This window comes from Sciurus vulgaris (assembly GCF_902686455.1).
Source record: "Sciurus vulgaris genome assembly, chromosome: 11".
Lineage (NCBI taxonomy): Eukaryota > Metazoa > Chordata > Mammalia > Rodentia > Sciuridae > Sciurus > Sciurus vulgaris.
The window spans coordinates 98,206,370-98,219,193 of record NC_136472.1 but is presented as its reverse complement, the minus strand read 5'-3'; the positions used below and the strand labels follow the sequence as shown (position 1 = coordinate 98,219,193).

General features: G+C 36.7%; 1 protein-coding gene across 12 annotated transcripts in view; it reads right to left on the bottom strand.

Moving 5' to 3' along the window:
• Positions 1–225: 225 nt before the first annotated feature.
• YAP1 (Yes1 associated transcriptional regulator) overlaps positions 226–12,824 on the bottom strand; it is a 117,401-nt gene continuing 104,802 nt past the window's right edge. For all 12 annotated transcript variants that reach the window (XM_079101979.1, XM_079101968.1, XM_079101970.1 and 9 more), the window contains 2 exons: positions 9,246–9,358; positions 226–7,644 (listed from right to left, as the gene is read on the bottom strand). In XM_079101979.1, coding sequence (XP_078958105.1) covers positions 7,406–7,644; positions 9,246–9,358 — 352 coding nt within the window. In that variant the 3' untranslated portion in view covers positions 226–7,405. The remainder of the gene's footprint in view (positions 7,645–9,245; positions 9,359–12,824) is intronic.

The following is a 12,824-nucleotide window of genomic DNA, read 5'->3' as shown; positions in this document are numbered from 1 at the left end:
CTACTGTCCTTCCTAACCTCTTACCCTCTCCCCTCCCTTTACTCCTTTCTGCCTAATCCAAAGTAACTCTATTCTTCCCAACTCACCGCCCCCCCCCCCGCCCCTTATTGTGAATTAGCATCCACATATAACAGAAAAAACATTCAGCCTTTGTTGTTTTGGGATTGGCTTATTTCGCTTAGTATGATATTCTCGAGTTCCATTCATTTACTGGCAAATGCCATCATTTCATTCTTCTTTAAGGCTAATATTCCATTGTGTATATACCACATTTTTTTTCTATCCATTCATTTGCAAGAATTCAAAAATTTAACACCAAAAAACCAAATAACCCAATCAATAAATGGGCAAAGGAACTGAACAGACTTCACAAAAGAAATACAATCAACAAATATATGAAAAAATGTTCAACATCTCTATCAATTAGAGAAATACAAAACTACTCTTAAGATTTGATCTCACTCCAGTCAGAATGGCAATTATCAAGAATACAAGCAACAATAAATGTTGGCAAGGATGTGGGGGGAAAATGTTCACTCATACATTGCTGGTGGGACTGCAAATTGGTTCAACCACTCTGGAAAGCAGTATGGAGATTCCTCAGAAATCTTGGAATGGAACCACTACTTGACCCAGTTATACCCAAAGGACTTAGAATCAGCGTACTACAGTGACAGCCACATCAATGTTTTTAGCACCTCAACTCACTATAGCTAAACTACAGAACCAACCTAGGTGCCCTTCAACAGATGAATGGATAAAGAAAATGTGGTAAATATAGACAATGGAATATTGCTCTTCACTTTAAAGAGGTCATAGACTGGTCTTGTTATTTGTGGAGTTTCCTGGATGAGGTGTTAGAATTTAGTACCCTAGACTTGCCCATAAAGTTCGCCATTTAAATCAGTTGTCCTTCATGGTAACACAGGGTCAACAAAGAAGCAAGGTCTTGTGGGCCAGGCAGCAGTTTGTTATCTGTACTTCAGGGACACATTTTCTGTCTGCAGTCTTTAAGCCCAGCCCTGTTCCTTCTCCACTGTTTCCAAGAACTTCCTTCTTCCTTATCTCCCACACTGAATCACTTTCCTGCCTGTTGCTTTTCCATGCCATCTTCACAGCCACAGTGTAAATGCTAGCCAGCCTTGCACCACTGTGGTCAGTTCACCTGGGCCCCACCATGGTCACCCACCCTGATTCACTGTCACAAAGCAGCTAGAGCAATCTTCTAAATACACTGATGTGCCACATCATTCCCCTACTTAAAACTTGTCAATGGCCTTCCATTACTGTTAGGTAGGACTGAATTTCACACACTTGACTGGGCTGGAAGACCAGCCAAATCTACTTTGTGTGCCTCTCACTGTGCTATAGTCACTCCAGTTTGTTTTCAGTTTCATCAGGGTTGATAGACGCTCCTTTCCATTTCAAGGTTACAGGAGATGCTATCCCATCTGCTGCCCAGCCTCCAGCCAGTAATTTCTCCTTCATTCTCTAGATCTTGATTTAAATGTCTTCTTAGAGAAAACTTCCTTTGTATTTTGTATCCCCTTTAAGTTAGGTCTCTTCATGCCCTTATGGCTCCCAAACTCTTTAATGGTACAATGAACATGACTATATAACAAATATCTGGTGGTGCTAGGGATCAAACCCAGGGCCTTGTGCAAGCTAAGCAGTTGCTTTATCACTTAACTACACCCCAGACCCAGCAGATTTTATCTACGTGTTTGAGATATATATACAAACACACACAAACTACATAGCATAGCTTCTATATGGGTCTGTGGAGACCACTGGTGTTTCCACTTTTACTCTACAAATTCATTTATTTCCTTTCTGACCTTACCTATTCTCCCCTTGAAAGGAGGGTACTGATAGAATTTCTTTCCAACTGATCCCTCTCAGGAGGAATTAATTGTGAAGGGCATTAGTAACTTATCATCTCTGCACCACTGAGTTCCTATTCCCACTCTGACTCTTCCCACCCTCAGTGGTGTCTGAGAATTTTTGGAATAACTTGTCTTAACATTACAGCACCCCTGAGAGTGTTATTGGTGAGTCTGATCTTTTTTCCCCACTGGTCTCCAGTGAACCATTCAAGGGCAGAATTATACCAAGGACACTGGCTTGGGATATCTGCACATCTCCAATCACAGGCAGTGAAAAGTTGAGGGAATTTTTGCATAAATGCATACAAAATTCTACTGACTCTTGCTGACATGACCACCCAAAGCATATATTGGACTCTAAGAACATCTGTTTTCTCACCATTAGAATGACTATACCCCAACAGTTGTGATACTTTTAATTCCTTATTTGAGGTCTGTTTTCCCACTGCATTTGAAGGTCCTCGAGTGCAGGGAATCATATATTGGCTTTGTATTTCTAGACTTAAAATGGTAATGTAATAGTCATGTAATAGGTGCTCAAGCACTGAAATGTACCCAGCTCACAGTGACACAGAAAAATCTATGTTGGGCAAGGATTCTCTATGACTTCAGTTTTGTACTTAGTCTGTTCCTGTTCAGATCTCAAAATGGGTCCAGTCTTCAGCTTTTGTGTAGGCTACTCTTGATGGTCTCATGAATCCAGATCTTTCAGTTTTTCTTTCCTTGAGGTAAATTTCACAAATCAGGTATCTCCTAACAACTTAAAAACAAAAACAACAACAACAACAAAAAAAAAACAAGAAAGATCTCACACTGTTACCTGGGCTGGTCTTGAACTTATGGGCTCAAATGATCCTTCTATCTTAGCTTTCTGATTAACTGGGACTACAGGAATTGCATCTTGCTTTTCTAATTTTCAACTCTACACAATGGAAATATTTTGTACAATATACAAAATATACAATCTATAGGTCCTACTATTGGGCAAATGAGTTTGGTTATACTATCAAGGAAACCAGTTACCTTCAAAATCATTACCTCCTCTCCTGTGGCTCAGAAATAACAACAAAAGACACAGCCATAGTATTGTGGGAACAAATCAAAAATACTATGAGTTTAATGTTAATGTATGGAAATGGGTATGCAGTTATCTATATTTTTCCCCTATTTGTGTGTTCAGCCCATTTTGCTACCCTTTTGGGTAAGTTCAGTTACCTTAAGTTTTAATGTGATTCTGTACTTTAAGTAGTTTTTAGTAAGATTACCCTCTAACAAATCTTCAAAGGCCTCCACTACCTATTGGATATTCAAATTTCTCAATCCTGGAATTCAAGCAATGGGTAATATTGGTCTGTGGCATCAAACTATTGTATCAATAATGGAAGACACTATACTAACACATGTCAGTCATTTTTAAAGACAATCAAATCTACTTTCTTTCCCCCTCCCAAATCTTCTTATTTGAGTTTGGGACTTACCACTTACATTTGTGAATGCTTACTTACAAATCAGTATTTATAATTTTCACTAAAACTGTGTTCTGTTTTGGGGACCATAAGAGAATACTCAGGGGAAATAAAACCAAAGGCCATTTTGAAAAACAGTGTCAGGTTGGTCTTAGTTTCCTCTGTGTTGTTACACGTAGTCAAGTCATTTAGGAATGAAGTAGACAGAATTCTGCATAGATCCTACCATGATGACAAGGATGGTATATATGAAGAACATAGAAAAGATTTCAAAGAACTATACCTACATTTTTAAAGTTCCAAAATGCCATGCCTAACTTGAGGAAGTAAACTAACTTTAAACTTAACCTGGCTTCATCTATCAGTTATGAATATAGTAACCTTTTATTTTTAGTACTTCTACTGAAAGACTATTAAGCCAAAGAGTTTTAAATATTAAAACTATTAAAAACAACAAGGAAGGTTTAAGGAAAGAATATATTTGAACGACATAAACAAACAAAAAGGAATTACATAAGAAAAAAATGTAACAATTTTTGTAAGTACCTAACATGAGCATGCGCTTAACATCTAAAACAAAACAAAGGTAACATTGGTACATTGGTACTATATATATATATCTGACAAGTGTGCATTAAAGAAATCTCTAATATAAAACATATAAAATGTGGAGCATACTTGATTTCAAAACAGAAAACAAATGTTAAAATAGGCACACCCACAATTCTTACAAAAACATGCTTGCAAAGATAAAATTCATCTGAGCACTCACTTCTCAGATATACAAAAGCTATGAAATTGTTAATCACTGGATATTGCCTCCTGCTTTTGCACTAAGTTTCAACACTGATTGGTATGAATTCTGAATACACAATTATTGTTATTTTTCATCTTTTTGCCATGTTCTATATAGAATGCATCTATCTAATATGAGTAGTACTGAAAACAGCAAAATTATTTGTATCACAGTCACTTCCTGATGTTCTTTTTTTAAAAGGCACTATATTTAAAAAATCATTACAACGAATAGTGCTTTGGAAGATCTGAAATTCCAAATCAATGTGCTCCATCAATCGTAAGTAAATCTAAGAAGCCCTAGCTTAAAAAAAAAGGTAAAAAGTTGATGGATTTAAAGATTATAAAATTGGTTTATTGTAAAAGCAATTCAAGAATAACCAGTTAAAACCTTATCCCCATTCTATCCAATACAACCAAGAAGCGTTAAACACTTTTACATTAGAAACAAGAACATAAAACAAGAAAGACCACATCAGAGCTATGATTCAAACTCGAAAAGAGAAAGGACTCTTAACATCTCTTTCAGGTCACTACAAGGGTGTGATAAGATCAAAGCACTATATCAGGTACATAGCACTGCTACAACACTGAGGTAACTGGGCTAATTAAATTCGAGGGGAAACAGACTGTATTTATGCTTTGTGGGTGTTCTTAAGTGATTGAAATTTTTAGGAACAACTGCCTTTAATGACAGCAAGATGCAAGACAAGTCTTTATTGAAGAGAAAGTTTATAAAGTTTTCTATCAAGGTCCCACTAACACTTCACAACCCACTCCCACCTTCCCACCCTCCCCCTAAGCTAAAGCTACTCTGCTGATATATAAGATATGATCTTAATTTGTGACTTCCTGGCAAATTATAGGCACTAAGTAGCTCTGATCTGCACATTAAAAACAACATACTGTCTCATCCATATGCTCAATTATGCATTCTAGGTAGAATTTCATTATTGTTCTAAAACTCAATGCATCTGCACAGTGGTCATTCCTTCCCTCCCCCAACTTAATTCAATACTGAATCTTTGTGTTTTTAAAATAAAAGCCTTGAGGCAATTAATATGAATGACAACCCATGAATCATTATATACAATATAGTGACTGCATGTTTTTGAGCACTGAAAAATACTTAACACCTTCTTACTTCCACTTTTGCACTCCTCCAAATTGAAGGGCCAAAATACTTGGATTCTGTAATTGGAGGAAAAAAAAAAAAAAAACTATCTTCCTGAGCTGAAGCTTTTCATAGTAGCCGTAGCCAGGAAAACAGATTTCATCTGTTATAAACCCTTGAAAATAAGGGCTTATTCTAGACGCACTGAAAGACCCTTAAATCATAGAGATGCTAGCTGGTGCCACTCTAACTCATAACCATTACTTCATAGCTTATATTGAAGAGTTAATTCACGCTCACTTTGTTCGTTAAAAAATACTCTTTGGAAACCATTATTACTCCTGTAGACACATACTCTAGTTATATTTCTTCCTGTAAAAATAAAGGTATAATCATGATTATCTCTACTACTTTGCTAAATTCAACTACCAATATACATTTATTAATCTGATCACTTTACCAGCTAACTCATGACCTCACAGTATTCTACAGAGTACCCAGGAGGTTCAATTTTCGGCATATGGAAGTAGAAGCAAGTCTTGTTAAGAACAATCCTGTAGGGGCTGAGGATGTAGCTCAGCGGTAGAGCACTTGCCTAGCACAAGCAAGAGCCCATATTTGAGCCCCAGCACTGGAGTAGGGGTGGAGAGTTTGCTCTGTTTACAAGAACAATTTTATAGGAAATATTTCAATCTAGTTTTCAACTTTTTCATTACAAATGAGAACTAAAGTACCAGAATTTACTTTCAAAACTAAGGCAAGTGTAAATTTCCAAAGCTGAAGGAAGGTGAGTTGCTGTAAAGTTCACTTCTGTCACGTGCATCATAACATCTATTCAGTGATTTCTAAGACTCAAACTTGTACAAGGGGGAAAATAAAGCCATTTCTTGCCTGCTCCTTTCCAATTCATCAAATATTTATCATGTGCCAGAGAGCAAAGAGTACTCCTTTAGGCACTATCCATAGTAACAGCCCTTTCAGAAGACTAACTATCTCAAACATCTGCAGATTGCCCCAACCAGATTAAAACTACTTGTGAGATATGCACTATTAGTCATGTATTCTAAATGTTTACATTCAAAGCTACCATTTTAAGAATAAATTGGAAAGTAGGGATACTTAAGAAAAGATACATTCTGCTATCACCCTATTATAAACACTGTGTGTGTGTGTGTGTGTGTGTGTGTGTGTGTGTTTGTGTGTTTAGAGAGCGGATAGTTAAGGTTTAAATAAAATGGCAAAAAAAAAAAAAAAAAAAAAAATCAGGAAATGTAAATTTTATCAAAAAAACTACAATAAATGTCCCAAGCTAAAACTATAAACAGATTAAACAGATTCACTAGTATGGTAATTTGCCTAAATTCTAACAAACCAACCAACCAAAACAAACAAAAAAACAAACAAACAAAAAAAAACAAACAAAAAAAACCCAGAAAACCCAAAACATCCATAAAAATATCCACCCAAACCTATACTAGAGTATGTGGCAATAATTCAAATATATTTCTATGGAAATTGTCTCATGCCTTAAGCTCCTAAAATAAAATCAAGGTCACTATGTGACTAATGATAGCACTAGGAGGAAAAAACAACACTGAAAAATAAAATAGTCTTCAGCCTTGGTTTCAGCTATCTGTTCAAATCAGCATTAAGTACTTAATTTTTGGCTTGTCAGACCAGTAAGACATGTTTCTCTGTTGGCCAAAATGCAGCTGAAGAAACAACTGTGTGAACAAACTAAATGCTGTGACATAAAGCATCTGATTTCCAAGTCTGAGTCAAATGATTGGTGAGTATCTGACTGGGCAAAAGGAATGACATCCATCATCCAAACAGGCTCACTTCCCCCAGCCCCACAAATAAACAGTAGTTATAATAGCAAAAGAAATTCTTTTTTTTTTGCTTTTTTTTTTTTTTTTGGTGGGAATTCTTTAGGGCCAACTGTGAAAGAGGTCAGCAATATATTAACAGCAGCAATGGACAAGGAAGAGCAAAATAGTGGATGAAAGAATCTCGCTGGACGTTTGATTGTTCATGTTTTTCTGTATTAGCCATAAAATTGCAGCTGGCTTATTCGGAAATTTCAGGCACGTCTTATCTCCTTAGATCCTTCACAGATTTAGAATTCAGTCTACCTGAGGGCTTTATAACCATGTAAGAAAGCTTTCTTTATCTAGCTTGGTGGCAGCCAAAACAGACTCCATGTCATTGAGGATGTCAGAACTCAGGGCTTCCTGCAGACTGGGCATCAATTCCTCTCCTTCTATGTTCATTCCATCTCCTTCCAGTGTTCCAAGGTCCACATTTGTCCCAGGAATGGCTTCAAGGTAGTCTGGAAAACGGTTCTGCTGTGAGGGCAGGGTGCTTTGGTTGATAGTATCACCTAGTTGGATCAGAGGGAGAGATAATAAGATTCTTTTAGAAAAGTTAACATCAAAGCTGCATCTTATGAGCATACAGAAATGAAAAGTGAAAGAAAAGCATTCATGACTGGCCTGAGATCCATTATTTTAGAAAACAACATTGATAACAAAATAATAATGTCAAGTTTATTTGTGCTCCAACATTTGCTCATATATTCAATGGATACCTTGAATGCTTACCATTAAGGACTGAGCAAAGAAAGGGATAGCATAACAAAAATCCCTTGAAAAATTATATGCAGCAAAGGAAGAACAAACACACCACACAACAGTATAACTGCCTATTGTCTTCCAAATATGCACCAATATAATAAGATAAAATATAAAATGAATATTATAGACCCGCCTTTCTCTTACATAAACTTTTTTAAAAAGAGATTAAAAAATATTTTTAGTTGTAGATGGACACAACACTTTATTTTTTTATGGGTGGTGAGGTTTGAACCCAATGCCTCACAGACACTAGGCAAGCAGTCTACCACTGAGCTACAACTATAGCTCTCTTACATATATTCTGAGGAACGATGAAAGCAAAGGACTGCATGAATAATACTCCACTTTTGAAGACTCACATTCATAAAAGCAAAACAAGCTTCCCAGAAATCCTTGCAAAAATAATTTTTCAGTGTAGTTTCTAGGATTCCCAAACTTACCTGGACACAGAACCTTTTTTACATTAACATTCCTTAGAGCTTATGTAATATATGTTTTCGGAAAAACTAACATAATCCATTAAGTGCTACAGGGGTCCAAAGAAGAAAAAAATGAAAATGAAAGGAGTAAGGATAGTGCATGAATTGGGTTTGAAGTGGCTACTAAGGATGGCTTAAGATCTAGGTAAGCAGAGAGGAAGGGATTCTAAAAAGTATCATAGTCATGAGCTAGATAAGCATAAGCACAAAAGACTTGCCAACACTTTCAAAGAAGTTGGCAACCAAAGAGTTAGCTAGCTAGGGAACTGCTTCATTTCTATGCCAATTCCTGCACTCTGACAGTTGTTAAATCCAGGTCAATGATCACCAGGTAAGCCACAGGAGAAACAGTTCCTTAAATATCTCTGTGAAGCAGCAATTTCTTAGCTCCTGCAAGACCTCTACAACTATTCTAACCCTAAGACTTGGTGGCTCCACCACCAAGCCTTTTCCACCCAATTTCCTGGTCCTGTAACACTTAAGTTGGACCAAAAACCCCAGAAGAGAGAGATAAGCAAACAATGAATCATATGTAGAAAACTCTCATCAAAATTAAGAACACAAATCTATAATAGGAGAGACTTCTAATAGGGTCCTCAATTACCTTGCCAATTGATGTGTTAAAATAAGTCACGTTATCAGTTTTATTCAAATACAGCTAAGATATCAATTCATGACATTTAAATAACCAGAAAAATACTTAAATTATAATTCATCATACAGAAAAAAAGCAGGTTCAATTTGAAATTTAAAGGATTTTAATTGGTTTTCTTCTGGAAAAATCTTTGTTCACAATAGCTTATTAAACCTGGTGATAATATTATTTGTGACTGACAGCCAGGTTTCTAAGAGGAATAAAGAATACTAACCTGTATCCATTTCATCAACACTGTTCAGGAAGTCATCTGGGGTCCGAGGGACACTGTAGCTGCTCATGCTTAGTCCACTGTCTGTACTCTCATCTCGAGAGTGATAGGTGCCACTATAAAAAAAATGACAGTTGAAGACTGATGCAAAAAATCTTTTTAATCAATTCAAAGCAAAAACAAACAAAAAGAATCAAAATGATGCTCAGAGAAGATTAATGAAAATTTTTGACCTGAAACAAGGATCCTCCTTCAGGGCCATACGTAACCCTTGTCCTATGAAATGTAATAAACAAGTTAATCCTAAGTGAAGCTGGTAGCTCTAAGGGCCCAAGATCTATCCTATGGTTCTGATTTTGGTGGCAATGAGAGAAAAAAAATGGCAGACCTAGCTGTCCTAGAGACAGAAAATTCTCTGTACAGGTATTCTCTCTGGACATCACCTGAATAGAGGAAATATAAAGGTGAGGGTAGGAGTGCACACTCCACATAGCACAATGGTTCCAAGATTTCAATTACCCAGGTGGGTAGCAAAGGCAGAGAGGTCAAAACCCAAACTCCAGTGGTAGATGGGTCAGACAGGCCTGCACTAGACTCATGTTAAATTCACAGCTCTTGTGCAGAGAATTTAAGCCAAGGAAAAATGAACACAAAATAAAAAACCAGAATTTCTTTTTGAACTGGGCCAAAATAGATGAGTCACTGCTGATAAGGAAGGAATTCCTGTAGTTTGATTTCCTTGCTTCTGCTCAGAGGGGGGAAAATTCAAATACCTCAGTATAAGACAGAAAGCCTTATAGCTCCTACAGGAAAGAACAAAAGAAAACAGTACAAAACACATCCCTTGAGGAAAAAAACTGAGCCAAGTCAGATTTTTTTACTTTAGGCTAAATGAAAAGTTTCCCAGATTTATATATAGGAATTACAAATATCCTCAGAACATTACTTCATAAATAAAACATTTTTTCCTAAGCTAGTAGCACAAAGACATCAGTTGGTATTGACTATAATTTTTTTTTTTTTTTTGCAGTGCTGGGGATTGAAACCAGGGCCTTGTGCTTGCAAGACAAGCACTCTACCAACTGAGCTATATCCCCAGCCCTTGAGTCCTGAGTACTAAAAAAATCATAGGCAATTGTTATTATTCTTAATTGTTTCTGAACATAAATGTGTACTTTAAATTTTCCAATATCTTGGACATTTAAGCAACTGCTTAAAAAACAAAAAAGCAACTAAACTTTAAAAAAACCAGGCTTCCACTGGTTTAATGCTTCTGCCAGATTTTGGCAAGATTCAAAGCCTCACACAGACCCAAGAAAATACAAATTTGCTTCCAAGACAGTGTCTATTTGGAGACATTATAGCCATATATGAGCAGACCTCAGGATGTGGTTTGTTTTTATTTTGAATGCCCTGATTTGGAACAAGGGCCTCTCATCCTAGTCATCACTCTATTCTCACTGCTAAGCATGGGGCAACATCAATGTTAGAGTCCATTACAGAACAGATGGATTTACAGAGTTAAAGAGTTCGAAACCACAGGGGAGCACATGGGTATTCCTGAGAGGAGTTCCCTCCTAGGAACTGCTCCTTGTACAACCCCACCACCTGCAGGTCCCATTCAATGAATGTTCACTGAGCATCTGCTATCCAATACAAGCATTAGATTAGGTTCGGAGGATAGGGTTAACAACAATAATCTACAAATGATGCTGTTTTCCCCTGAAGTGCTAGGGATCAAATCCCGGGCTTTGTGCATGCCAAATGATTTTTTCTTTTTCCTTTTTCTTTTTGGTATCGGGAATTGAACCCAGGGATGCTTAATCCCTGAGTCACATCTCTATCCCTTTTTTATTTTATTTTGAAATAGAGTCTTACTAGGTTGTTTAGGGCCTAAATTGCTGCGGCTGGTTTTTAACTTGCAATCCTCCTGCCTCAGCCTCCCCAAGTTGCTGGGATCACAGGTGTGTGCCACTATGCCTGGCCCAAGTGATGCTTTTTAAAGAAGCTCACAAATTCACCAAGGAAGGTTAACAAATACACTAATGAATTAAGGGCTACATGAACTATATAAGGTGCTTTCGGGATATAAAAGAGGAGGGAGCTCGAAAATTTGTAAAAGGGAAAAGTTTTCACAGAGGGAGACATTTAAACTGGCTTCACAGGGTCTTAGAACAAGAGGGAGATAAAGGGATGGTGCACCACTAGTCAATTCCATGTCAAGTTAGGGGAACAAAAGTGTTTAGAGCTTAAGGAATAGGCATAAATCAACTTGTAGGCACTAGAGAAACATCGGAAGTTTTTTTTTTTTTAAAGAAAACAGCACAGATGTGTATTTTAGAAACTGGGGGGTACAATAGAAAATGAATATATGATTCTGCTCTTAGATTAATCAGATTGATTATCTGCCACTCTGTGATCTTACCAGGAAAGAGAATCTCAAATGGCAGCACAACTCTCAAATTTTAACAATTTTCACCAATGACAGCCTTTCAGTACTGGGGCTCGACTTCACAACTAGGCAAGTACTCTCCCACTGAGACATCCCTAGTCCTTTTTTATATTTAATTTTGAGACAGTGTCTTGCTAAATTGCCCAGGATGCCTTCAAACTTGCAATCCTCCTGCCTAGATTTCCCGAGTAGTTGAGATTTCAGTGCTGTGCCACCATGGCTGGCTCCATTAAAAATTTTAAAAAGTTTAATTTTATCCCTAGATCAACAAAGGTCATTGGTAAAACCGATACTATTTTATCAATAACACTGTTCAGATCAATAATATTGATCTGAAATTTTCCTTGTGGAAGAAAAAAAGTTTTGTGCCTATGACTTTTCCTCATTGGCCTCACTTTAAGTTCAAATATGTAAACTTGTATAAAACCCAAGTTGTACTTAAAATATGTTTTAGCTTCTAAAATCAAAACTCCTGGGTTGGGGATGTAGCTCAGTAGTAGAGCACTTGCTTAGCATGTGCGAGACCACGGGTTCAATCCTCAGCACTGCAAAACAAAATAAATCAAACCTAACTAGGTCACCATACAATCTTAAAACTGAGAGAACAATGTGAAATTCCATTGTTCTAAATATTTCTAGGATAAAATTTTTTTTCCTACAAATCATGAAGTTTTAAATTCAACTGGTGAGAAATTAAAAGGTAGCATAAAAAATAAATAAATAAATAAAAGGTAGCATAGTAGTTTTCCCGTCAGTATACCTTTAAATATTTTTAAAAGTGTGTTGCTTAAAATGTTTGGGGTGGGGGGGGGGGGATGCGTAAAACACACACACACACACACACACACGCACAAATTGTGTATTTTTAAAAAATAAAATATTTCATAGATATAAGCTAGAACAAATTTTAGTCAAGTATCAATTTTAAATGGCTTTTGAGGCAAAAAAACTGTAATCTGCCTGAAACCCAAGAATTATGGTAAGTAATCAAGAATCATCCTTCAAGCTAAGTTATTTTCAAATATGGTCACTAATCTTAATGCATTTCTTTTGTTTTGGTTGGGGCAGGTACCAGGGATTGAACTCAAAGGTGCTTAACCACTGAACCACATCCCTACCCTTTTTAGTAT